Here is a 26414-nt window from a genome sequence, read left to right on the forward strand (position 1 = left end):
CCTAGCGTCCTGGAGCACTTCCGTTGTATTTTGGAATTTGCATGTGTTTTTGAGTTTGCAAGTGTTTTGGATTTTGCAAGTGTTTTGGAATTTGTACGTGTTTTGGATTTTGCAAGTGTTTTGGAATTTGTACGTGTTTTGGATTTTGCAAGTGTTTTGGAATTTGTACGTGTTTTGGAATTTTCATGTGTTTTTTAGTTTGCAAGTGTTTTGGATTTTGCAAGTGTTTTGGAATTTGTACGTGTTTTGGAATTTGCATGTGTTTTTTTAGTTTGCAAGTGTTTTGGAGTTTGTACGTGTTTTGGAGTTTGTACGTGTTTTGGAGTTTGCATGTGTTTTGGAATTTGCATGTTTTTTAGTTTGCAAGTGTTTTGGATTTTGCAAGTGTTTTGGAATTTGTACGTGTTTTGGAGTTTGCATGTGTTTTGGAATTTGCATGTGTTTTGGAATTTGCATGTGTTTTGGAGTTTGCAAGTGTTTTGGAATTTGTACGTGTTTTGGAATTTGTACGTGTTTTGGAATTTGCATGTGTTTTTTAGTTTGCAAGTGCTTTGGGTTTTGCAAGTGTTTTGGAGTTTGTACGTGGTTTGGAATTTGCATGTGTTTTGGATTTTGCAAGTGTTTTGGAGTTTGTACCTGTTTTAGAGTTTGCATGTGTTCTTTAGTTTGCAAGTGTTTTGGATTTTGCAAGTGTTTTGGAGTTTGTACGTGTTTTGGAGTTTGCATGTGTTTTGGAATTTGCATGTGTTTTGGAGTTTGCAAGTGTTTTGGAGTTTGTACGTGCTTTGTCTCTAGGGGCCACCGTACGACATAAGGTAAGTTTAAATTTTGTTCATATTTTTGCTACAGTTGTGTTATATTAAGTTGCGGTTATGTTGTGAAAGTTACATATCAGAGAAGGAAAGCTAGTTTTGTACGAAACCAAATCAGTACTATTTTTGTCTGGCTAATTCATTCTAGCTAGCGACAGTGATGAAACGTGATTTTTTTTGTTTTTTATTCGGAGATGTTTCTGTTTTATTAGGAGACTGTCTCACCCCAACATCGTCAGACTCATGGCAGTTGCCCGCACTGAGTCCTGCTTTTTGTTGGCAGCTGAATACATTCATGGCGCAACCCTGCAGCAAGTGCTTCACACAGACAGCTGCTACTCTTAATAGTCTGTGTTGTTGAAGGATTCAGCACTTCTTATGTTTTTTTTTAATCCATTTTTAGACAGCGATGAGATCGGCTACACACTCCACAGAAGCCCAGAGTTACTGTTAATATCAAAAATATAATGCTGTCCTTTGAGATTTTAACATTTAAGACTGTGAGTGTAATGGATCTAAAACTGTTTAAATCTCTTCAGCCTGGTAACAAGGAAACTTTAAAAACAGAAGCAGAAGGTTTCAGTAGTGTAGTCTAATTTGTTCTTTTTATTTAATAATAATCCATATTATGTATAACAGCTACATTCACCCTGGAGAGAAACTAGTGAGGGAGACCATCAGGACCAAGCTGGGTTTCCTGGGTCCAGAGGTTTGGAGAAACTTCTTCCCTTTCTTTCATCACAGCTGTCCTGTGCCAGAAGTTCTGTTGACCCACTGAAAGAGGCATCATTTAAGAAACACCAGGAACACTGAAGCTCATCGCATTGATCAAACAGGACTCATGATCTTCACCAGCAGCTCCCTCACAGGGAAATCTTCAGCACTCCTCCGTAGGCCCGCCCCAGAAGATGGATAAACCCAGCATTTCATGAACACTGTGATGGAGACCTTTGGTTTGTGTAATGTTACAAATACTCGGATACTCCCCAGAGGCTCCGGACTTTTACATAAAGGTATTATATTCAGTCCTGTAGAAAGTTATATATTTAAAAAGATATGATCCTCTCTGGTTACTCTGGTATGAATAACTCTGAATCACTTTATACTTTAACCTTTGTATTGTTTTCATCAGTTCATTTTGCAGTTAACATGTGAACATGGATGACCACTTTTTTTTTTGAGAACTGAGACCTGACAATTTTTTTTCTGATACCTGACAATTTTTTTTTGAGAACTGAGACCTGACAAATTTTTTTTTGAGAACTGAGACCTGACAATTTTTTGTCTGATACCTGACAACTTTTTTCTTGAGAACTGAGACCTGACAATTTTTTGTCTGATACCTGACAACTTTTTTCTTGAGACCTGACGATGTCCTAAAATGTACACCGTACTCGAGGTCGAGGCATTTTTCAGAAAGCGATGTCACTTGCCCACGGAGCGTCTCAACTTTGTTCTCCAACTCCCGTATTGCATCGGATGAGCCGCTAGCCGTGTTGGCTAGCTCTTGCAGCGTATGGCCATGTGACTCTCTCGTTCCTTAGCGTTGTTATGGCTTTGTCATTCTCGGCTTTCAAGCTGGCTATCTCCCCTCTTAATACAGCTGTGACTTCTGAGATCTTATTTTCAATTTTGTCACAAATTTCAACCTTAACACCTGCCAGTTCAGAGCGGAGTGCCGCAATAGCCCCCAACACTATATTGTCTGTGCTCGTGACGGTTCCGCTGGCGTCTTTACTGTGGCCAGAGGCTTCACTCGGGCCTTCCCCGTCCGGCGTGTCCAACTTTGGCAAAACTTTTTTGGGCATTTTCAACTGGTGTGTAGACACCCAGCCACTTTATCAGACAGTAGTTTAAGTTACCTTCGGTTACTGCCTATAATTACGGTCTATTTGGAGTTTTAAGATCGAAATTAAGCGGAGCTACTGCCGTGTCAACCTCACCCACTCATCGCCAAAACCGCATCACAGTGAGACCTGTGTGAAATTATCCAGCTCAATGTTGTTACAAATTTTGCGTAGTGACAGTCACTGAAGGATTAATTCTTTTTTTTATTGAGGCTGCATGCTCTCAGATCTCTGATAACAAGATGGTTCGGCCTCCAGGCTCAGTTAGGTTTGGTGTTAATGCTGGTGTTGGGAGTCGCGGCCAGTGTAAGCTCAGTGTCTGCGTATACGCTGGGCGCCCGCGCCTGTGTTTGTTATGTAGAGGAGGGGCTGGGGCTGCCGTAGTTGGGGTGCTCGCTTCAGGTTATTCATATTGGTTGTAGAGGACTCAGCATTTGAGCCTATGGAAAGAGAGGGAATAACAGAATGAATGCTCAGTACAGTGATGACGAAAGGTGAAAGAGGAATGATACTTGAAGATTGGAGACACATGAACATGAGTTATTTAAAGGCTATGTGTATGTATAATGTCATGTATATACCTGAGGGGTGTAATCATGTGAAGCTGAGCAGTAGAAAATACACTTTACATGTTTTGCATATTATAAAATGTACATCAGGAGGTTTCTCAGATTGTGCTCGGCAGTGTAACAACTTTAAGGAAGACTATCTCCTCACAGGCAGTGAAATTGGTTTACCTGTTTGCTGGCTGCTGTGGGGAGGCCTGACTTTGGCGAGAGGAGGGACCCCTCGGTACTGGGGGCGTAGCATAGGGGCCTGAGGTTGAACATTAATGTGGAGATGAGGGTCTGATGTGCTGTCCAGAGGGCGAAACCTCTGAGCTGTGCTCGTCTTGGTTTGAGGTACCTGGAAGTTAGATGAAGAACACTAATAGACTCATCTTCCAAGACACACGGCATACGCCCATACCAGTGACATATATGTAGTGACATAGTACACAGAGGGAATAACTCTAATATACAGTCTATAGTACCAAGCGGCTGGCTTAAATCCTTATAAGACAAATGATTACCACAAAAGAAGCCACCCCAGACCAGTCATATTAGTCCTCTTGTTAACACAGACTACTGATAATCTACAGACATCAACATTATGTGACACCTTTCACGTGTCTTGTGGCAGTTTGAAAAGAAAGCCAAATACTAACCGCTTGACCTGTGACCTCGAAAGAGCGTGAGCGTCTCTTTTTGCGACGGCCTTCTAAGTCTGCCTCGTGAGGCGTTTGGTTCTTGTTGAGCACCTGTCTGTTACGTGGGCGTGTCCAGGTCACATGCAAACCAGGTCCCTCCCCGGTGCTGCTGGACAGGTTATCGTCTGAAGTGGCGTGTCTCAGCTCGGGGCTGGGCTGCCTGACGCGCCTCATTGGCAAACCTCTAGGGGGAGCTTCGCTTAAAGAAAGGCTGCTCTTCTGCTTCTTGGGGTCCAGGGGAGATGGTGCAGAAGGTAACCGCAAGACATCCACCTCGAGCGCTTTGGAGCGCCGACGTGCTGCTTTTACTGCAATGTTCTGGACCCCCTTTAAAATCTGCTGCCGTTCTGTGGAGACACAGGTAATTTCTTTTCACTGTCATTTTTAATCTCCATTCACACAACAGAAAGAAAGCTAGTTAACAGAGAAACACTACTTTTCCCCATTAGCACTGATTTAATTGTTATAACTGAAAATCAATCGCTCATATTAAACATGAAGAAGATCTGCAGAATATTTCTTGTGTCCTGCTTCAAAAAATACACTTCTAGGTCACCGTGAAATCTGAAGGCTTCATCCTGAGCACTGATGCAAAGTGCTTTAAAAAAATCTTACATCATGGAAACAAACAATCATCAAACTCAAGGGTTTATTGATTTTCTGTTACCTGCATTTAAATACTCCCCCTGTATTTAAACTGTAGATAAAAACTCTGTTAAAATTCCCCAAAGTTCATATGTCCTCATTTGAATATCGTACCATTTATTGAGAGGGGGATATCGGCCCCTGCCTCGCTGCTCTCAGGTGATGAGTCCAGGTGGCTGCTGACACTGTGGCTGAGATGGCTGTAACTCAGAAAGCTCTCAGGAGCCAGAGGCTGCAGCTGCAGACGTGAGATGCAGAGTGCCACATTACGATATGACATTCACTGTGGTACTTTGCTTTCAGTCGGTCTGTCTGAGTGTCAGTGAGGATTAATCAATTCTATGGCTCTCCAAAATGAAATTTTAATTCTGAATGGGGCTCTGGTGGACTCTGGTGAACATAACTTTATCTTGCCAATGAATCACATCTCTCAGATGCATTTACACAGGAAAAAATAATGAGCTGGAGGTGATGAAACAAAGATGTAATTCTTTGGTAAGCTTAGCAAAAAAAAAAGCCTGAACACAGGAGTCAATAGTGAACATTTTATTATGGACAGGCGAATGTTGAAAAACAAAGGGATTAATAGAGTGAAGTATCTCTGAGAGTGAAATTCAAATATGAAGCCATGTGAAGAGAAGCTCTTCTGCATTTTCTCACAGCTAATAAAGCAAAATGAACAAAACCAGATGGTGTTATAGTTGTGCTTACCTCTCTGTTGCCCTTCCCATTTATGTGGATAGGAGGTGGGGTCATTACTGCTGAATTTTTCATTTGCCTGGCATGAGGGCTGCTCTTGAAAACTCTGTTATTGTCCCTAAAGCCGGGAATAAGAGAACAAAACTGAGAACCTACAGTATGTATCCAGACAGTGTAACGAGTTAAAAAGCTTTAAGGCACACATGAAAAAGATGTCCTCTTACAGATCAGGTTCAGGCAGAATGGGAGGCAGGGTATGTCTGCGTATTTTGGCTTGACCTCGCCTGTTATCTGAGCACATGTTACGTATGCTCTCCTGGTCTGAATCTATGTCCTGCATGTTGTCACGACCGCGAGAAGGCAAGGCGATTTTAGGAAGCGAGACCTCCTGGAAGTAAGCACATAGGAGTTATTTGTACCTTGTGTTCTTCTAAGCTTAATACTACTATAGTATCACTTAGTTTAGACTTTACGTGTCAGCTGTGGTTACCTTGATGGTCTGCCTGATTGTCACCTTTTCTAGGCCAATTGCTTTCTCCAGTTTCCTATCATCTAGTTCCTTCATGTACATATCATACAGCTCCTGAAGGTGTGGAGGTACGGGCAGACTGTGGTCTGTAACACGGAGGATAATTCATGTCAGGAAATAATTTCATAAAAAAAACAAATCAAAAACAACTGATGAGCTCCTTCATGATTATTCAATTGTCTAACTGTCTGGTTCAAAGTAACCTCATTTCACTTCATTGATATTAAACTGTAAAGGGCCTAATAACCCAGTTAGCAGTGCTATATGTATTTAGATGATCTTTGTTTTTAACAAACTTCGGAGTCATAATGCTCACATACTCACCATCAATGAACTGTCTCTGCTGCTGAATAATTTCGTCACACAGGTGTCTGTGCTGTTCAAAACGCTGCACCACAAAGTTTTTCTGTCGGATCACGTTGTCTTTGAGCAGAGCGTGGGACTGCATCTCTGCGTTCTCAATCTCCAGCTCATGGACCTTACAGAGAAGTCCTAGGACCTCGCGTTGCTCCTCTGAGCTAACCCGCCGCGGCAGCAGCTCCTCCAAGCGCCGGGCCTGATCCCGAAGCTCCAGAAACCTACGCTCAAGCAACGCCTTTAAACAAAAGGTATAAAGGCACATTTTAAAAAGCAGACTGTATTTCAGACACTAAAAATATTATGTATGCACTACAGTCAAAGGTTTTATGAGAACGATTCTGTTTTCTGCTATTTTTTTCTAGTTGTAGACAGATATTCCCACCTTCTCCTTGTGAATCTTTTTCTGTTCAGCCATGAGTGCAACCAGATTTTCTCGAGCTATTGCCACCTCCTGAGTCTCCGTGGTGTCTGGAGGAGACTCTGAGGAATCAGAGTCCTTCTCGCTTTCATCCTTATTGACACTTTCCTTCCTCCTCTCCGCACGCCACTTTCTCCTGCGCCTGCTGCGCTCCTGTTCCCAGCTAAGAGAAGAAAATTACACATGGTCACTGACAGAGACAATAATATCTGGTTAATGAAGGCACATTTGAAAGTACATAGTTGAAAAAGTCTTCTGTTTTAAAAAAAAAAAAAATGCGGCCAATAAAATTCATTATTACATTTGATTTATGTTGTTTTTTTGTTTTTTTGATCAGACTTATTGTCAGGGGTTTGACATTAGTTCAAACACATCACTGGGTCATAACACTTACAATAATTTATATTTATATAATCCACAAACACTGACACTTTCAGGCAACTTTAAGCACGACAAAGACATGCTGTGAGTTTTCAACATATTATCAAATAGCTGGATTTAATAATGTTACAAAGAGAAATACAGGATAAATAGTGTTGGTTAAAGAAGGGAGAAACATGACAAAAAGGCTTGAAACTGACTCTGTAATAGTTAAAAGATTGTTAGAGGTGGCAATCTGGATCTCCATGTTGTTGTTTTCCAGCTCCATCAGGCTCTTCCTGATCTGCATCTGTTGGCGGAAGGCATCCAGAAGCTGCTCCCTCAACAGATCCATCTCCTCTCGACTCTGCTGGCTGGAGTGGGCCTGGACCTCTGCTACAAGGGAAGGGATGGAGATTAGACTCAAAGAGCTCAAAAAGCAGGTATTTTTCAAATATTAAAGTCAGCTGTGAGTGCGAGACCTTACCCTGAACATTGCGGATGTCAGCTCGGTCAGAATTGAGCTGTCGACTCGCCTGTTCGGCAATCTTCTTTTTCAACCTCTCGATCTCGCAGCGCAGGTCTGAGATGATATTGGTGTACTGAGCAATGTGGTATGACACATTTATCATGTTCTTCTTCACCTAAAGGACAAAGATGACAAAGAATACTTGAGATATACTTTGGATATATGAATTATACAATAGAAGTTGGATTTCTAACTGCAGAAAGTTGAGTTGAAGCTACATTAATTTATTTAACTTCTGCTAGAGTGAAGCAACACTGAGACATAAAATATTACTCAGCTCACCCGTGTTCGAATACTTTTGGCACGGTCTGCATATGTCAGCGTGTTACGAGACTCCTCAAAAGCTACAGAGGCAGGGCTAATATGGGCTATCATGACCGTTCGGCTGTTTCCGCCCAAGGAGTCCTTTTGTTTAAAAAAAGAATGATAAATATAAATACACACACAAAAAACATCTAAATCATCAACACAGATGGTCCCATATAAACCTTTAGAGGACTGTACCTTCAGGAGACGAGTCAACTTGCTGTCTCGATAGTTGACATACTTGTTACCATTTTTGTCACTCAGGGCGTTAATGCAGTTGCCCAAAGCCAGGAGGGAGCGGTTGATGTGGGCCCCTTCCTTCAAACGCTGACCTCTATTTTGAGTCTGATAAAATAAAATAAAAATGGATGAGTAATGAGAAAACTTCAAATATGCTTTTAAAAAAGGAAAATATTCCCCCGTTTCTTTTACTGCTCTGAAGGTGATTTAAGTAATATAATAATAATAATAATAATAATAATAATAATAATAATAATAATATAATAATAACAGTAATATTATGATAACACTTACTTTTGGGTGGCACTGACAAAAAAACTGAATAAGTATCAACAGATTAACACAGTTTAAACCTTTTAAATTAATAAGTTATACTAAATAGAGGATTCATTAATGATGGTGATATTTGAGCTATGTTTTCACAGGCTTTACAGCCCCCGGACACCAGGGGAGTGTCAACATTAGTAAGCTATTGTTGGCTGTTTCTTTCGGTGGTGTAGTTGACATGTTTCCACTCCTGACCAATAGATGGCATTAGCTCCAATGCTTGGTCCATCTAGTACTAAAATAACACAACCTCACCTTTTGCTAACTACATGGATGCCTCTTGTTTACAGGGAGAGAAAATGTTCTTTGCAGCTTCATGTGACTAACACCTGTGAGGTATGCTCAGCCTTGTAATGCGCAACTCATCAATATTATGCCTTTGAATCATTCAAATAGTTTCCATGACAAATAAGTGCTCTCACAGCCTGACCGCATGATTATCTCATGGTGAAGAACAACAAGCCTGTGGTAAAATGAGCATCAGTGACAAGCTATTCAAATGAAGGAATAACGCAGTCTCAACCTGAACAACTGCCAAAAAGAAAAAAACAACTGAACAAATACTTGAGTTTTTCTCACTTAACCGCTTGCAAAGAAAAGGTCAAGGCGATAATAGAACCCAGAAAATGAACTGGCTCGCAGATTCTCTTCATCGCTGTACTGATAAATATCAGTGTGACAATACTAAAAAGAAATTCCATGTACTGCTCTTCGCTTTTATATCTGTCATTCTTATTTTCTCTGTGAAGAATGTGCTTTAATATGTCATCTTCCAAGTCTTTATTTTGTGTTAGTTTTCTGTAGAAATATCTAGAACACTTTTCATAAATTCCTGGAAAACAAAACAGTGTTGTCTAAAAAAAGAAAAAAAGTGCAGACATCAGATTTCATTTATGAAAAGAAATGAGTTGTGATACCATTAACACAGTTACGGGATTCATGTTTCTGACCACCTGTCAAATTTAAGTCCACTATGAACTGTTTTTGACTCTGCTTAGGTAGAGGTTGCAGGTATCGTGTCACAAATATATGTTAAAATGAAAAAACAAAAGCTGGTGGCCACTGGTGGACATATCCTACTGGATCAAGGGACTCAGATTATATTATATTTTTTATAAGTCTCCTAAGATTTATGATAACGTCTATCCTCTGAAGAAATCATTCATTGTTCCCCATGGAGACACGATTCATGGAGCAAACCCTTGTACTGTATACAGACACATCACATTAGCCACAGCCTTGAATCTTGACTTCGGTGGGTAAGCACTTGATAAAAGTAGCTTCACCCACACTCACTCCCTCTGAATAAATATATACATATATAAATATATATATGTACACACACCTGTGCTGCTCGTTCGGAGCCGGCGAGGTCAATCATGAAGAGGCGTGCAAAGCGGACCTCCTGCAGAACGTCACGACAGCGGCTCTGCTGTTTGACAGCTACTTGTAGCACAGCGTGGGAGCGAGATGACGTCTGATTGGCGGCTGTTGGCTCCTGGGTGCGCTGTTTGTTGCCCTTCATGAGGAGCTCCATGATCTAGAAAAACACAGGTGTGAGTTATTTCTGGTCTTTGTAATTTCTGAGTGTTTTGATTGAAATAAATGGGTCATGTAGTGCTTGGAAAGGTAAACTGACTCACCTCTTGAGCATTGATGGTGGACACCTCTGTGATTCCAGCAACCTGAATAACTCCCTTAGAATCTTCTCTTAGGTCTAAGAAGCCTGAGGATGGATTCAGCAGGTCACGGATCATCTCATTGTAGATCTAATAACAAACAGAATATATGTATAAATATATATGAACGGACCTGTAATAAAGATCAGAAAGCTAGGTTACAGACACACATTAACTGCGAAAATGCTTACATCCATGGAAAAGGCTTCATTCAGCCTTTCAGGCCTCCTGCATAGACTGAAACCTGGTACAAAAACATCAAGTGCTACATTTTCAGCAACTTGTCATTAAATAACCTCTACTTGTTGGGTGGCAAGCTGTCATCAAATTAACGTCAGTGCGCTTTTTCATGAAAGCAGAATTGAAGTGACTTCTCTGAACTGACAGTAATGGCGTGAGCGTGAAGGCCCACAGCCACATAAAAACCCAGTGTAGGAAGTTACATCCTGGAAAGTGACCACTGGACGACAATCTGCCAGTGGGTTGGAAATGTTAAAGATGCTTTTTATTTGTCGAGCAGACAAACCCACAAACGCTAACAAGAGGATGCTTTTACTGCCACTGACAGCTGGGTGGTTGTTCCGTTATTTTTTCCATTGGTACACTATGATTGCTGGTGATGTTTAAACAAGCCCAAGTGTACAGCAGCTCTGAGAGGTTCTACTGAATCATAGTGGTACTTTGAGCTAAAGGTTAAAATACACTCATGGTAAACGTGCTAGAATCACTGTTAGCACAAGACACAGCTAAGATATACGTTCACAATACAAAGTGTTGAATAAATTTAACACTTGACAAGATGATGGCTTTAAAAGAAAATAATGGAATGATTAAAGATTGCTGGATAGTCAGAAATATTACAGTGTAATACATCAAAGCTAGCAAAGAGGATACAAAAACAACTGTCAGTGCAAACTATCGCAAAATCTACTTAAATAAATACCAACAATCAGCCTAATGCTGTCATGATATTAGAAATGTAATTGCTAGTGAGACTACCAGCTGAATTAATGATTCTTGATACGCAATTTAACACCAAAACAAAGTGATTATTACATGTACTTCAACACAAACGTCTTGATTAAAACGTTACGCTGTTGCCAGTTACTTTAGGATAACAGCACAAAGTACTTCCATGTCCAACAGTGTCCACCTGTCTTCATCAAAGGTATCCTAAATATTAGTTCTGGTGACCTCTGGTGACCTACAACAGCTTTCAATCCGAGTAAGTAACATGTCTGGAAAAGTCTAATACTAACATGGTGCCAAGTAAACTGAAAAGGCTTTTGGAAATCAGACATCATTCAGAAAGAAACCCATTTCGTAAGAGAACTGGCTTTATATTCTGAACCTTCAGATGGACAAAATAGTAGTTAGTTATTTGGACAAAAGCAGCTGCCAGAACCCAACCAGCTTGCAGAGTTTGCCATCCTTAGAGGCTCACTAATGTAGCTAAAAAGGTTTCTCTTTCCATTAAGGTTTCTAAATCTGCCAAAACCCACAAACCAGAATAAACATGAACAAAAAAGGAGGATGGCTGTGTGCATGTGAATGGTACAGAATGGCTGAAGGTGTCCTTTTATCAGTACAGGCTATATTTATGTGCTCTGTGCACATGTTTAAGAGATTGCACATGTGAAAGAGATTGTGATCGGAACAAGGAAAGGAACAGATGTGTGCACTTCGCCCAGTAAGGCTATAAAATGGCGTTTAAACTCTTTGTGGTGAGGCAGCAGCGGTAACAGATTGCTCCCTGGAAACAGCAAACACACATGTCACGCACACACTTGTTTCAGGATTCATCCCGATGAGTTCAATACAGGTCAGAGAGCATCCAGACTCAGCGACTAGGCTTCCTAATAGGAACATTTTAACTTCCACCCACCCAGAGCGCTACTAAAAGCTAGGCTTCAATAACATTGTCAGTCACTGAACATAATGATAGAGTCTGGCACTGAAAACACAAAATGTCATTTTGATGTCAGATGCAAAGCCCACTCTGAGAGGTTAGATTTGTATCCAACAAGTACGTCTATTGTGCTCTTTTCATTTTTCATCTCTCTGTTTGTATTCCTCATTTTGTTTTCTTTTGCCTGGAGCTTTTCCTTTTTGTTTTCTTCTCCAAATTTCTTTTGTTTCCTGACAGCCTGAACATTTCTGAATAAATCTGACACATTTATTTGTATTTTTGTACTGCCATCTTTTGCAGATCTTGTTGCAAAACTATAACAGATAAATTGTTCACTTAAAATCATAAAAATAACCTCAATGACACAGTTACTTTACACAGTTACTTTCAAAGATTCTTTTCATGTTTAATTAAAACAGAAAAAACCCAAACCAACAAAAACATTCAAATATCTTGCTAAATGACGTGGTGAAAATTGTAATTAGATCTCTTGAATGATCACCTTGTTGTTGAATTGTGCTATACAAATAAACTTGCCTTGCCTTGCCTTGCCTTACTGTAAGGCTATATTGTTTTTGTATTTTCAAAGTGAGGAAAAGCCTAAACGACCTCTTGAAGCCTGTAGCTATACTAATTCACACCAGCCAGGATAAGTTTCTTCTGTCAGAGTCAAGTGAACCAGCTCTATTGTACCCAGGGCTATTAAGGCTTTTGTTGCTGAACACACAGAGTGAGCTGTACCTGCTTGTCAATAATGAGGTGTGGAACACAGCCAACAGTGAAACCGCCATCCTCAGCCTGTGGTTTTATCTGTGGTTCATCATCCACTGAGAAAAGCAAAGGTAAGAAACACCTAAAAGTACTGAACCTTTCTATATAAAGGCACATGTAAATCCAGTACCCAAGAATAGTTTCCAGTTACTGTTGTCAATTTATAGCAATGTGCTGAAGTAATGATGACAAGAGACAAGGATGGCATGGACTGAGCAATGGTCTCTTCAATCGACCCCCGCCTATTCGCAGTTCAGTATTCGCAGATTTTCTTCGTAGGGCATTTCTAAAATATTTGCTAATCATTTTAATTTTATTTTTGTGACTAAGTAAATTTTTATGATAGAAAAATGATTTACTAATTTTCAAATATTCATATTAATGTAAACACAGCAAAATATCAATAAAATGTCGAAATTCCAAACACAAAGCTCCCGGGAAAGAAAATGCAGCTTGGGAAGCTGAAATATATCAGCATTTTAAGAGGGGGTCCCAAGTATTTGAGCATTTCAGCTATTCACGGGAGCTTGTGGTCCCTACCCCCTGTAAATACCGGGGGTCGACTGTACTATAATTCCCTTGTAATGTATTCAAATCACAATTCAGTCTAACTTAAAAAACAAACTTGAACTAATAGCCCCAACACAGGAAAATCACTTAAAAAACTTCATTCCAAAGTTCAAATAAATTATTTAATTGTTTGCATCAGTACTTCACCTAAATGTAGTTAAACTCAAAAGCTAATTAGGAGGTAATCAGCATCACAAAAGCACATTTTGTATGTTTGGTATTGCCACAGGATAAATAATTAGTCAGACGTCGACACTGTTATTAAAATATAATCGCTCAGTAACTTTCGTTCACTCAGAAGCAAACGCATATTTGTTTTTTAATAACATTTAATTGAATTTTAATAGAATATCTACATAGGCATACCCAAGCCCATTTTCAGGAAACCATCAAACCTGCGCTCTAGTGCAAAACTGTTCAAAACTAATGCGAGTTTATGAGGTTAAAAAATAATTTTTTATGAATCAAATAAGTTAGCACAGCTGAAAACTAAACAACCTCTAAACATTGTACTAGTTGAGCGACTCAGGCTTCAGCATTTGTATGTTATTACAGTCTAAAATTGTCCCCCAAAAAACAGTAAAACTCAAACTTTTAAGAAATAGAGACAAATTTATGTGGAAAAACTGCCACAAAAACTAAATGCAATGGTGGGTATTACTCCAGTGAGATAACAACACAGACTAAATCTAACCAACACAGTAAGAGAGCTGGGAGTTTCCAGTTTTTAGTTTGACAAACAGGCGCCTCACAGGTCCTCAATCAGCAGATTCATTAAAAGATGCCCACAAAACACGCTAACAGTGAAGAGGCGACTCCTGGAAGAAATATCTGAGTCTTAAAAATGATGCTGCATATCTGAGACTAGGCAATATGAAAATAAAATAAAATGAAAAATAAAACCTAGACACTGAGCATAAGAAGATTAAAAAACCCTGCAGAGACAGGCTGATCAAAATGAGCTCTCTTTGGGTGAAAAAACAAACTAACCCCAAAACAATTTGTGAACAGAAGAATAAATAAAAAGACCCAAACTACAACTTCCTCTGCAAAAACTATTTAGAAAAGAAACAGTTTGCTTTTATTTTCTCTGCACGTTCGGTGAACAGAACAGCCACCACATCCCTTTTTAAGTGCCCATCAACCAAGTCAGTTCATGTGTCCAGATGACCTAAACTGAATGCCAATTATAATTTCTATTCACACTGCAAATCATGTGATTAAGTTTGAGTTTTCATGAACATTTTCTGGATGATCCTAAACTTTATAAATAAAGAAAGATAACACAGTAAATGGGAGAAAATAGTTTTTGAACATTTCAGAGATTTCTCAGCCCTTCAATGCATTTGATGTTGTTACAAAAAGCCACATTTCCAACAATAAGAATCATTTGAAGATGCAAAACATACAGACCAGTAACATATACTAGTCGAAACCCCCCCAAACAAAACACAAAAACAAATAGGCAATGCAAGCTTTAAGTCATGACTGCATTTTCTGTTAGTACAACATTTTAATCTTTTAGATACCCAACTGCCAGGGTTCTGGGTCTCCTGACCCAGCATGTTTAGTTCTTTGCGATTTTTGTATTATTGTACTTGTGTGAGGTATTCTATGGTTTCTAAGTTCGATCCCTTGCCCTTCATGTTTCTCTGTGTCCCCTCTGTTCTGTGTAAGTCTGTGTCTGCATGTTTGAGTTTCCCTCTGTGTCTTTCGGGTCTTAGAGTCCTCTGCCTTATGGTTTATGTCTCTGCGTTTCTTAGTTGCTGTCTCCACCGTGTCAAGTTCGCGTCTCTGTGTCATACTTCCTGTTTTACTTTGAAGGTCCATGTCTTATGTGAATGCATCCTGCTTTGCTTGTCTCGTCAGTCCTGATTATTCTCCCAGTTGTGCCCACCTTCTGTGTCTCATTCCCCTCGTTACTTCCCAGTGTATTTAAACCCTGTGTTTCTCGTTGCTGGACCGTTGCCGACCCTCGTCAGTGTAACCCCAGCGCAGTTACCTCGAGAGTGTTTTCTCAGCGATTTGCCTTTATAATCACTTCGTGTCTCTGTGTACAGATTCCCTGGACCAACCCCTGTGTTACCTGAGTGATTGGAGTGTGAAGAGGTATGTGAGGAGTGGACGGAGTGTGTGTGTGTGACTTTCAGCGTCTTTCCCGTTCGTGTGTGGACCCCCGGAGCCCGGCTTTCCCCTCACCTTTGTAAATAGATCACCTGGTGTATTGTAATAAAGACTCCTGTGCTTTCAAGACCTAGAGCCTGCGCGTGAGTCCGTTCAGTCCCGTTGTGACACAAACATATTCTGTCAGTAGTTTTCAGTTGTGATCAACTGGTTTCAGTCAGTGGCAGGATTGATGTGTTTACTGAACACAAATGAACTCTCTTGTACAGTCCAGAATCAATCAGTTTATTGTATTTTCAAGCCAATGCTCTCCAAACACAAAAGAACAGTGTACACACAACACTGTCATCAGTGCCACCATGCCGTGACTGACTGAAATTGGCTAAGGCTGAGCTACTGGCATGCTGGATGCTGACATGAGTGTCCAAAGCTGTTCCTGCAGCCTCGCATATCCATGAGAGTACTATCACAGATCTGATTCCTCTTGACGAAAATCGGAGTGGTGAGCGGTACCAAGCTGAGGTGTTAGATAGAGCTTGACCATTATAATGGTGGGACTCATATCCCTGGGGCTGATACGTTTACATTTACTGAAATATCAGAATCAGCTTTTATAACAACAGATAAATGAAAATGTTAAAAAGTCAAAACACTCTTCAATCCTGAGTGTTCACGCTGTATAATTTGTCGAGCAAAGGATACTTTGAAACTTCCCTGTAGGCGGCACCTTTCGCCAGAAACACAACAATTAATTGATCTGAAGAGAGTCGGCCAGAACTTAAATAAGTTATTCCCAAGCTGTTGTGACAAAAAAAACAAAAAAAACAAGATAATATGACAATGCAGTTCACAAACTATCTTAGCAAGGATTCATAAATTTCTATGCACATCACAGGTTCAGGAAATTCATTTAAGTTTCATGTGTTTGACAGAAACAAAAAATATCAGCTCATACATTGAAGTTTTAAATCTTCAAATATTGCTATCAGTCTTAAAAATCCTACATCAGGTGGATCTGGAAACTTGCTTAGTCCAGGTGCTGATGGGTGACTGCTTGTATCACTTCCAGAGGTCACCTCATTTGAAATGTTTTGTATATCTATACTGCATATATGTGCATATATTATAAGTTCCATTGCATAATATAAAAATGTATCTAACAATCTTATTCTCTCTCTCTCTCTCTACTGGGCTGCAGATAAGGATGCCCAGCTCACTTCAGATGTGACATGGATGCCAGAAAAAAGTAAAGCGATAGCTGTATCTGCCTACTACGGGCATTAATTAACAACATCAAATGTTACAAGAACAGTGTGAAGTCCCCCCCCCCCCCCCCCCCAAATAAAAAAGACAAAACCAAAAAACAAAATCCCATTTGAACAGTAGACAGAACCAGCGATGGATATCTAATGTTCATACCTCAAGAAATTAGTGGTAATTACTGAGTGAGCAATCAGAGTAATGGATCTAACATTTAGGGTCTCACTGCAGAGCAATTAGATGTGTCATTACTTGAGAGTTCGTGATAAGAATACAGGTCTAGAGAGAAATTCTTTTAAAAATGAAAATCCTTACTTCCAGATAGGACATGGACACACTGTACAGCATGTCATCACTGGTCTCCTCAATGGCACGGAACAGGTCATTCAGAGTTCGAACATAGATGCCTGGCTCCTTGTCAGTCCCTAACATGGTGTATGTCTTTCCACAACCTGAAAACAAAATATAATGCCTCTCATAGACCCAGTCTTAACCACGTAGTGAGCACCCAGTGACGGACAAAATTAGCTACAGAGGTGAATTTGTGAAAAAACATTTTAAAGTATAAATAAATGCCAATCATTTGCTCCTAACCTGTTAACTTTGTAGTTTCAAGGAGGAAACAACATGCATACACATGAGTGGCTACAACCTCTGTGCTTACTTTCCACAAGAGGAGGCCAAGAGTAGAGCTTGTGTGCGAGAAATGGCCAGGCAGAAGGCAAAAAATGAAAGCAAGAGAAAGGTGGGAAACTTGATGGAGCAATGGCTCTCTACTAGTCTTTGACAGCCTGTGACTACCCGCTGGAAATGTGGGATGCAGAGCATGACTCATTTTCTAATCAGGCCTTTGCTAAAATCAAAAGTGAAACAGGTGTTAATAAGATGTCTACCTTTTCCCAAGAGCTTGCTGAATAGCTCTCTGGCTCAGGCTGACAACAGGTCAGGAGGGTTGCACATGTAATTAGTGTATGATACACCTATGAGCACTGAGACTGAGTACTAAGAAATATATTTGGTTCTTGTTCAATGCACATACACTCGCACAAAACAAACCTGTGGGTCCATAGGCAAACACAGTGGCATTGTAGCCTGATATAAGGCCCTCAATTAGGCCTTTTGTTGTTGCCCGGTACACTTCCTCCTGTATAGGGAGAAGAAAGGGTTCAGGCCATACATAAACAGCTACACATCAATATGAATACAGTGCGAGATTTGCATTATTTTCGTTTTTTCTTTAACTCCTGACAAACCTGACTAGCGGAGAAGTCAAATGCTACATCAAACATGTAAGTCTTCTCCCTCGAGCGATTGGCACGCAAGATGTCGTCTGGGTCCTCCATGGGGTCCATCAGAACCACCATCTAATGATGAAGAAAATGGTTAAGATACAGGAAAATAAGACAGGCCTTTGCAGGCAAGGGGCTAAACACTATTGACATCAGCGAGGCCATTGAACTTAGTAATGTGTTTGTTGTGTAGACAGTATGGTTTACTTTTAATAACAGTGGAAAGATGTGCTAATGAGCAAATGGGCTCTCTATTCAGTGACATTAGGTCCAGCTTGAAAGTGTGGCAAAGATAAATGACAAGAAGGTCAGCTGAAAGGCTACTGAAGCGTATTTCTGCTGGGATTAGATGGATGACTGTTCACTAATCATTACAATATCTCATAAGTGCAGGAAAACAAATATAAACGACCGCTCAGTTTCCAGGACTAGCTAACACAAAATAAAGATATGTCTCTTTGTGGCAGATCACTGCAGATGCAAGTTTCTGTTGAGCCCCTTACTGTGCTGTACATCTGGAAAAACGAGATAGCCATTTGCTTGATGTCCCCCTTCAGGCCAATGAGATGAGCTCCAGTACCTACTTAATGATCATAAAACACCATGCTCCAAGTGTGTCCATTTGGATTTATTTTACTACATTTATGTCTTCTAGTAGGTTTTAGCATTCAATTACCTTTTGTGACTATTTTAAAGGTTCCAGTTCACCATCTCGCCAACCTTTATAGTTTCCACATTTGCTAAAACAGCTGTTGGTGTTAAATGACTGAATTGACTGTTTGTGACCGTGAAGAGGAATGTTCTGTGTAGTAGTATCAACTTACACCAATTTGTAACAGCATTTCTGTATTTTCTTGAATTAAAGGTGCATGTAATTAGCTGTTAATGTGGTCACAGGGGCAAACATACTACGGTTTTACCACAGATGGTATTTTAATATATTCAGATCCAAATTAAAGATGTACAAAAAAAAGCAATTGTGCAACTTCACTTTTGTGCACCTTTGAGCCTAAATGTTAAAAGTAAAAACTTTAGTTAGTATAACTTCTTCCACCTATATATTATTAAAGTTAATGGTAAGAAATTGCATGTGAAAAATGACAATGCCGGCGGAAGCTATTTCCTCCAGGAAATGAAAGCCACTTCTTGTGACAAATACAGTCCCCTCTACACTCATTTCACAGCTTGTATGTAGAATATGCATTTATGGAAATGGGAATCCACTCAGGCCATCTGTCTGAATCATGGTCATAGAACAAAAAGCAGCTCACATGGCAAAGACAGTCATGCAGTAAAGAGACAAACTTCAGTTTTTTTAGGGAGAAAATTGGAAACATTGGTGTTAAAAATATGCTTTTGTACATGTGACAGCCACGGTGGCAGATATTACACTGAATGTGAATAAGCACTGAAATGTCACATTCTTCTAATTGTTCGGTTTCACAAAACTAGTCCATTATCACTAGTAAATCACATCTCTGAAAAAGAATATTTCAGAAACAATGCAGAAACAGAACATCACGACATCAGGAAAAATATATTACAATAAGGATGACAAATCTCGGGCTCAGAGTGGTTCCAACTGACTTGGTGTGATTGTACACAGCTGAAGGAAAATTAGTTTTCTCACAGTATTGTAGGTTTGAATCTCGTGCAACTGACCTGGGAGAAAAATTAATAAAAACAGAGAGCACTTAAGTTTATCTTAGATATGACTATGGGGGGGCTAGGGGTTTTTCAGCTGACCAGCTCCTTTCAGCAGTGGGCCTTGAGAGTCCTCTGAGGCCTGAAGCACCCGGCATGTTTGATGACCCCCCCCCCCCCCCCCCCCCCCCCCCCCCACTCTTCCAACCCCACCAACCACTGAACCGCTCACTTTGAAGCCTCTCAATTGAAATTCAAGAGAGCGTGGGGGGGGGGGGTTTCCACTTTTAATAAACTGGGAACAACAGATGAAGGCGGGGAGCATGGCAGGCGTACGCAGGTTGCAATCAGAAAAGAGGGGGGACAAAGAGAAGAGTAAAGTATTAAGAAAAAGAGAGTAAACATCGAAGGCATACAACTATTTGTTCTTTGAATTTATATCGTTACTTTTTCAGTTAGTATTTTTTCTATGGCATACACGTGAATGCCCCAATGTCCTTTCGACACAAAGATAACATGTCCAACAACTGATGCCCATTCTTCCTCTTTCCCTAACTTCCTCCGTCTCCTGTAGCACCCAGATACCATGACGTACAAGCTCTGATCGCATTTCATAGAAAAGATACTGTGAACAACGTAGTACTTCTCTTGGGTGCTCTTAAGCCACTTAGTCTCAGTCAATGTGATGACCTTCACAGACAATGTGAGTGTAGTCAGAAGAATTATTCTGGCAAAGAGCAGCAAAGACACAAAAAGTGTGTAATTGAACATCTAATAATAAAATAAATGTATCAAAGTGGTCAGGAGCAAAAGAGGCCATGCCAGTTGTAGTTACACCCAAGTGAGGGAGTGTTTTTGCCCACCTCTTAAGAGAAACCGCTAGTCCCAGCGGTGACAAGAGGTGTAGGCAGGAAGGCCCGGGATAGACAGTCAGGCAAACAATAGTGACCCTTTCTGGCATTAACCTATTGTGACCATGGTAAAATGTAACTTTAACTCTAGATAGATGTTGTCAACCACAATTCCTCTTTCAGTCATCTTTCTATGATCTGAACTACACCTGCCACAACAGAGAAGGGAGTGAGGGAAAATAAAAAATTTAGTTCAATTCAGTTTTATTTATTTATCATCATCTGAAAACACTTATTCTTGTAAGAAAAAGAGCACAACATTAAACATAGATTTGCAACAGTAAAGTGATCCTTTATGAGTGAGCATTTGGCAACACTGAGGAGAAAAACAATCTTTAAAAGAAGCAGCAGAAATGATCACTTTGCTATAAATAGTTTTTGTTGTTCTTGTACACAACAAATGCATAAAACGAGTGTTTTCACATTTTCTGCACCCCTGGAAAGACTTTTTGGAGGTGGGGGCTAAAAAGTACCAGTTCAAATGTAAACAAAAACTATAATGGAGTAAAATGTTTCCTTTTTGAAGTTAGTTGGTTTTATGTTGAAAAGCGACATAGCTTGTTTATATATGCAAGGCATATATTAACTTGTATATATGCTTGTGTAATTTTGTTGCTTGAAAAAGCTGATGAGCACACAGCAGTGCTGTTACATAATAGCAAGTATCAAATGCATGCTTTCATGCACAGTTCTGTTTCTGTGTATGCGCTTGGGAAATCATTAGGGACCAAGGGTGTTGATAACACATATAGTCCCATCTGTCATCTGTGTTTCTTGAGTTACAGTACAGGCTACCTTCCCACAGCTCCACCCATGAACATCCACACACAGCATCTGCTGCTTGGAAAGATTCTATACTATTAATTTTCTTAAGTCTCCTGATAAGACTTTAAGGTGCTGGCTCTAGTGTCAGTACACTGTGTGGCAACATAAGACAGGATGTCTGGACATGTGCCTAACCTTCCTGGGTTTAGAAGTTCTCGACACAGACGGCCTTTACCGTAGGTTGTTCTCTGTATTTAATTAAGAGGCTTCTGAGAAGTGTCTGAGGTTAGGTACAGGTCAGTATTAGCCCTTGAGCACTGACGTCTAGCGTACAGAACAGGTTAAGAAACGCTTAGAAACGTAGTGTTCTTGACATTAGCTTTATACACATCCTCCCTCTTTCCGGTTTTTGCTCACAGTTACATGGAAACGTACTCAAACACTCAAAGCGAAAGAAGCATGTTGATGTGTATAAGATGAAAAAGACAGAGTTTTAACGCACTTATGAAACACAGTATGTTTGAGCACAAAGAAATTCACCTATACAAAAGGTACGTAATTTATTTCCCCACAAGAACCGATTAATCACATTTTGCCACCATGAGCACATTTGGCAAATGTTAAGATGAATTGATGAAACTGTTAAAATGGCAAAATGAGCCTTAAAATAGTTAATCAAACTCATCTCTCTTGAGTTGAGCTTACTTGAGGCGAAGCTGTGAGTCAGTGAACAGCTGCACAGCAACCATTCTCCAAACACAACTGCTACAATACAGCGAGCACATAGATCAAGGGCCTATGTGTTTGCTGTTAACGATCAAAGTAAAGGACAGGCCAAAACTGTGATAGTATAGTAACAGTCAATTTGCCATCACGTCCATTAATGGCTTAGCACTCTGATGATAACAACCAATTGCAGCAGCCAGTGTGTGATTTCTAAACCTCTACCAAAATGGTTAAACTTATGGGTAGTGGTCAAACCATGATCTTTCAAAGATCCGGAAAGACACAATTTTAGATGTTTGACGTCAAAACAAGACTTTCCACTCAGTTCTAAATTGGCTCTTGTTGTTATTTCTACCAGGACCAATCGCCCCTTTTCACTGGCTGCTGACTTATTCATGGGCACCTCTGAAGGAGACATCAATTTTGACACAAGTGGGCTAGAAGCCCGATGCGCCTGAGAAAAGCACAAAGTGAAAAGGAAAGCAATTTCCTGGTTGACAGCCTCTACAAGCATGGTGTCATTTTTAGCAGTTTTAATCATGGTGTCACAATGGACATCACATGCTACAGCCACTTTTCATTTGGATGCAGCGCGTGACTCATTTTAACTTGACCTCGGAGGCTGGCAAAAAGAAAATGGTCAGAGCGTGAATTTATACACGGTGGCTAAGAAAAAAAGAGGCTATAAAATATTTATAGTATCTCAAGGATCAGCCAAAGTCCGACAACAGCTTGCTTATGAGGCGACATGAACCCAATTAGCATGATGGCATTATCTATACACCTGCAATAAACAGTGTGGTGAGATGGAGCAGTGCTGCCTGGTGCTTTTCTTGGCTGATGTGATTGATGATCCACAAGACTTGCTGTTGGGGTCATTACACCAGCAGGATTGACTTGGTTGGCCATCCTGCTGACTATAGCACAGCTAGCCCCCACCGTAGATCTATAATTCAAAGCCTGGATGTGGTGCGGTTTCACTAGCGAGCCAGCCCTGGTTGCTTCTCCCTATCATGTGCCAAATGGAAAATGCTGCCAAGACGGGAAACAAAAGTCAGAAGTCTAGAGATCAACCAGTTTTCTAAGCACTATTTCATTACACCTAGATAATGGTTAGGGTCACTAAGAAAATAACAAAGCAAAATCTGAAAACACTACACTAGAAGCAAAACCCTTTTCCTGTCTTGTACTAATCGTATAATTATTTTCAGGCTTTGGTGTAGTGCATTGCTAGCAGGTAAAATTAAGGAAAACCTGATGAAATGTTGTGAGATATTTTAAGGTTAATTAACAAAAACCTTATACATCAATGAAGCAGCAACAACTGACGCAATAACCAAAGATAGCACAGATGAGAAATCTAAAGAACTGACACCAAAAATGTTAAGATGCTGTCTGAATTAGAGTGAATTGGCTTCAGTGTTGATGAGGTAACATCCCTTAATCAGAATCAGAATCTTTTATTAATCCCTAAGGAAATTATGTGAACAGTTCGTAATGCATGCTTTGAAAAGATGTATTTGTGATAGATTGTGGTCACCCTGAAAGAACTTTCCCACTATGACAAGAAGCACAGCACCGACAGAAGTTACAGTTACAGAATATTATATATATATATATACACACACACACACACACACACACACATACACATACATATATAAATACAGAGACAAATATAAATAAAATATACGAAGGGGATAAATAGAATAAATAGGAATAAAAATAAAAATACAAGTGAATTGCACATTTCAAGTATTGAGGTCTATTGCACCATTGACTATTTACAAAAAGTATTGCACAAGGTATTGTACGGTGAGGTGAAGAGGCACTACAGCTTAGTTGTTCCCCCCTCCTTTGTCCTTCAGTTTCCCCTCCCTCTCCCCTCCAGAGAGGAGACAGATAAATTAAAAGTGCAGTTGAAATGTCTGCTAAAATAGAGCTGCTAATATGTTTAAAGACTCTCCCTGCTGACTTCAACTGAGCCACTGGCAGAAAAAGGAAATGCCAGCCACATTAGGTCTACAATGCAGTCCTTTTATTGTCATGCAGGTATTCATCTCTTTATTTATTAAAGGACAGGTACCCGTCAGAATATGAAATAAATGTATTAATCTCTGTGTGACGACTCTGCTCTCTGTGTGTATTTCAGTAGTCCCTGCTAATATCTTCTGGCTGCACAATCACATAACAGTAGATTTGCTTAACAATGCCATCTACATGCTGTGTCAAGAATACTGAAGAAGAATAAAAGGACTGAGATCAGAAAAAGAATGCAAGCGGGTCTAAGCTGTGACCTTTACAAGGCAACCTTTCAAGCTGCTCTGTCAGCAACGCAACCAAAGCTTTGGAAAATCCAACGGGCACAATTGCAGCTGGTTATCTGATAGAAACCCTCGGCACTGCCCTCTGCACCCCAACAATGCTACTGTATATCCCGTTTCAGAGGCTCTCTATGATTGGAGGTGTGTGCTGGATCACAGTATACCTGATACAGTGTGCCTGATAGCAAGGTCTGCTCTTCTATTTGATGTTATATAAGATGTCTGGCCGTGGCTAACGAAGGCCAAATCATTACAGTCAGATGTAATTCCGACTGAGATGTTCAATAATACACGCAATAGTACTTTCAGCCTCTTGCACAATACAGCAAGACGTCTTTTAAGCTGAAGAATTGGGTGAGAGAAATTACTTCATTTTGTCCCTTTTAAACTTCCAATTTTCCTCGCTTCACTCATCACTCCCATCATTTCTTTTTTATATAGCACAGATGCATTATTAAACAGCACAGGCACGGATTGTTAAAAAGGACTGAAAGAACAATGCAGCAATCTGTCATCCAAAAAAGCAATTCACTAAACATCCAGATCACAATTCAGTGTGAAGATGTCAAGTATCTTCACACTGTCATAAATTATACTCTAAAATAAAACAATCAACCCATTAACCACTTTTATTTTGTTTCTTGTGTTAAAAATGTCATGTTTGGGAGATAACATGCAAGCCAACAGAAGACAATGACAAAAGAGTAAACTCAACGCCAAGAGGTAATTAGGCTGATTACCAGAAAAGCTATTACATGACAACGTGGTACCATCACAAACAAACATCCAGGAGTACACCAGCTGGCAGAAACCCATAGTAGCGCTGTGCCAGAGGCTGGTGGCTTTTTAAAGGCCAGAAGTAAACTCAAGGCCAAGGGCCGGAGGTCTGGCATAACACACAAACTAGGGCAATCACCAGTTATCCAGGCAATAACACACAGACGCAGACTCAAACACATACTACACAGAAACAAGCTACAATTCCGAGGTTGATATGGGTTAACATCTAGCTTCACATTTATCATGTGTCGGAGAACTTAAAGAGTCAACTTTAAGATTATTTCTTTAGGATAAAAAGGAAACATTTGAATGAAAATCAATTCCAATTGAAATCAGAAAAATTAAAACTGACCTGTACACAGATTTCTCCATTCCTTTCTTTATATATATATACATATACATATATATATATATATATATATATATATATATATATATATATATATATATATATATATATTATAAATGGTAAAAGTCTTCTGTGTGCCAGGATTTCAGATATAAATATGCCAGCATTTTTCCATTTACACCTTTGATGTTCTGCTTTTTGACAAAGATGATGTGGATCATCCATAGCAGATTAACCTCTAATAATAAACAGACCGGACAAACAAACAGTGTAAAATAACTTCATTTTTTTTAAGTGTGTATATTTGCTTTGTTATTTGTTCCTCATTTGTTTCATTGTAATGACTGTTACAATTATCAAAAGGAATTATCACAGGAGTAAGATGACTCTCCTTCTTTCTAGTATAATAGAATAAAAGCTGAAAAAACATGTTGGTGAGTAATGGCCTTTGGAGGATCCTTCCAGATGAAGGCAGCAGCAAGCTGTGCAAGGGTCCATTTAGTACAGAGCTGAGTTAACTTCACACCCATGTTCACACATAATGACAGTAATAGCAAAATGGTGCTCGACAGCATGCTATTTTCAGCCTTTCAGTGAATTTTGCTACCATCATGACATGACAGAAGGAGATGTTGTCCGTGTAAAACACAAAAGAAACCATTACTTCTTCCAAGTCCTTTTTGGAGGCATGGCAGACAATCAACTTTCTCCAAGGTTTCAAAAATACACTCCACTCTCTTTTTTGAAGTTAACTGAAAGCTTGAATGTACTAAAGAGGTATAGGCAAAAGAAAAACTGTAAGCAGCCCCATGAAAGTGTTGAGTTCATTAAACAAACAAACAAAAAAAAAAACTAAAGTGGAGTTTGGAATTGACAAACTGTCTAAATTGAACATCCTTTAAAAATGTCAGTATGCAAATTAGATTGTTAAAAGCTTCTGGGTGAGCTCAGGAAGCACAACTGTACTAAATCAACCAGAGTTTTTTAGCTTA

The 26414-nt window shown here is 39.7% G+C and overlaps 1 protein-coding gene across 4 annotated transcripts in view; it reads right to left on the minus strand.

The window, feature by feature from the left end:
• Positions 1–453: 453 nt before the first annotated feature.
• The window catches only part of kif19 (kinesin family member 19), a 39253-nt gene continuing 13292 nt past the window's right edge, over positions 454–26414 (minus strand). For 2 of the 4 annotated variants that reach the window (XM_080873543.1, XM_080873544.1), the window contains exons 4-21: positions 17888–17998; positions 17691–17778; positions 16950–17086; positions 9965–10090; positions 9667–9861; positions 7953–8099; positions 7731–7853; positions 7407–7563; positions 7141–7315; positions 6524–6722; positions 6106–6376; positions 5743–5867; positions 5477–5640; positions 5265–5370; positions 4668–4791; positions 3867–4255; positions 3397–3565; positions 455–3099 (exon numbers count right to left, since the gene is read on the minus strand). In XM_080873543.1, coding sequence (XP_080729669.1) covers positions 2972–3099; positions 3397–3565; positions 3867–4255; positions 4668–4791; positions 5265–5370; positions 5477–5640; positions 5743–5867; positions 6106–6376; positions 6524–6722; positions 7141–7315; positions 7407–7563; positions 7731–7853; positions 7953–8099; positions 9667–9861; positions 9965–10090; positions 16950–17086; positions 17691–17778; positions 17888–17998 — 2934 coding nt within the window. In that variant the 3' untranslated portion in view covers positions 455–2971. Of the gene's footprint in view, positions 3100–3396; positions 3566–3866; positions 4256–4667; positions 4792–5264; positions 5371–5476; positions 5641–5742; positions 5868–6105; positions 6377–6523; positions 6723–7140; positions 7316–7406; positions 7564–7730; positions 7854–7952; positions 8100–9666; positions 9862–9964; positions 10091–16949; positions 17087–17690; positions 17779–17887; positions 17999–26414 lie in introns of all 4 variants that reach the window. The other 2 variants (XR_013970565.1, XM_080873545.1) reach the window with 2 other exon arrangements.

This window comes from Rhamphochromis sp. 'chilingali' (genome assembly GCF_963969265.1).
Source record: "Rhamphochromis sp. 'chilingali' genome assembly, chromosome: 22".
In the NCBI taxonomy this organism is placed as follows: domain Eukaryota; kingdom Metazoa; phylum Chordata; class Actinopteri; order Cichliformes; family Cichlidae; genus Rhamphochromis; species Rhamphochromis sp. 'chilingali'.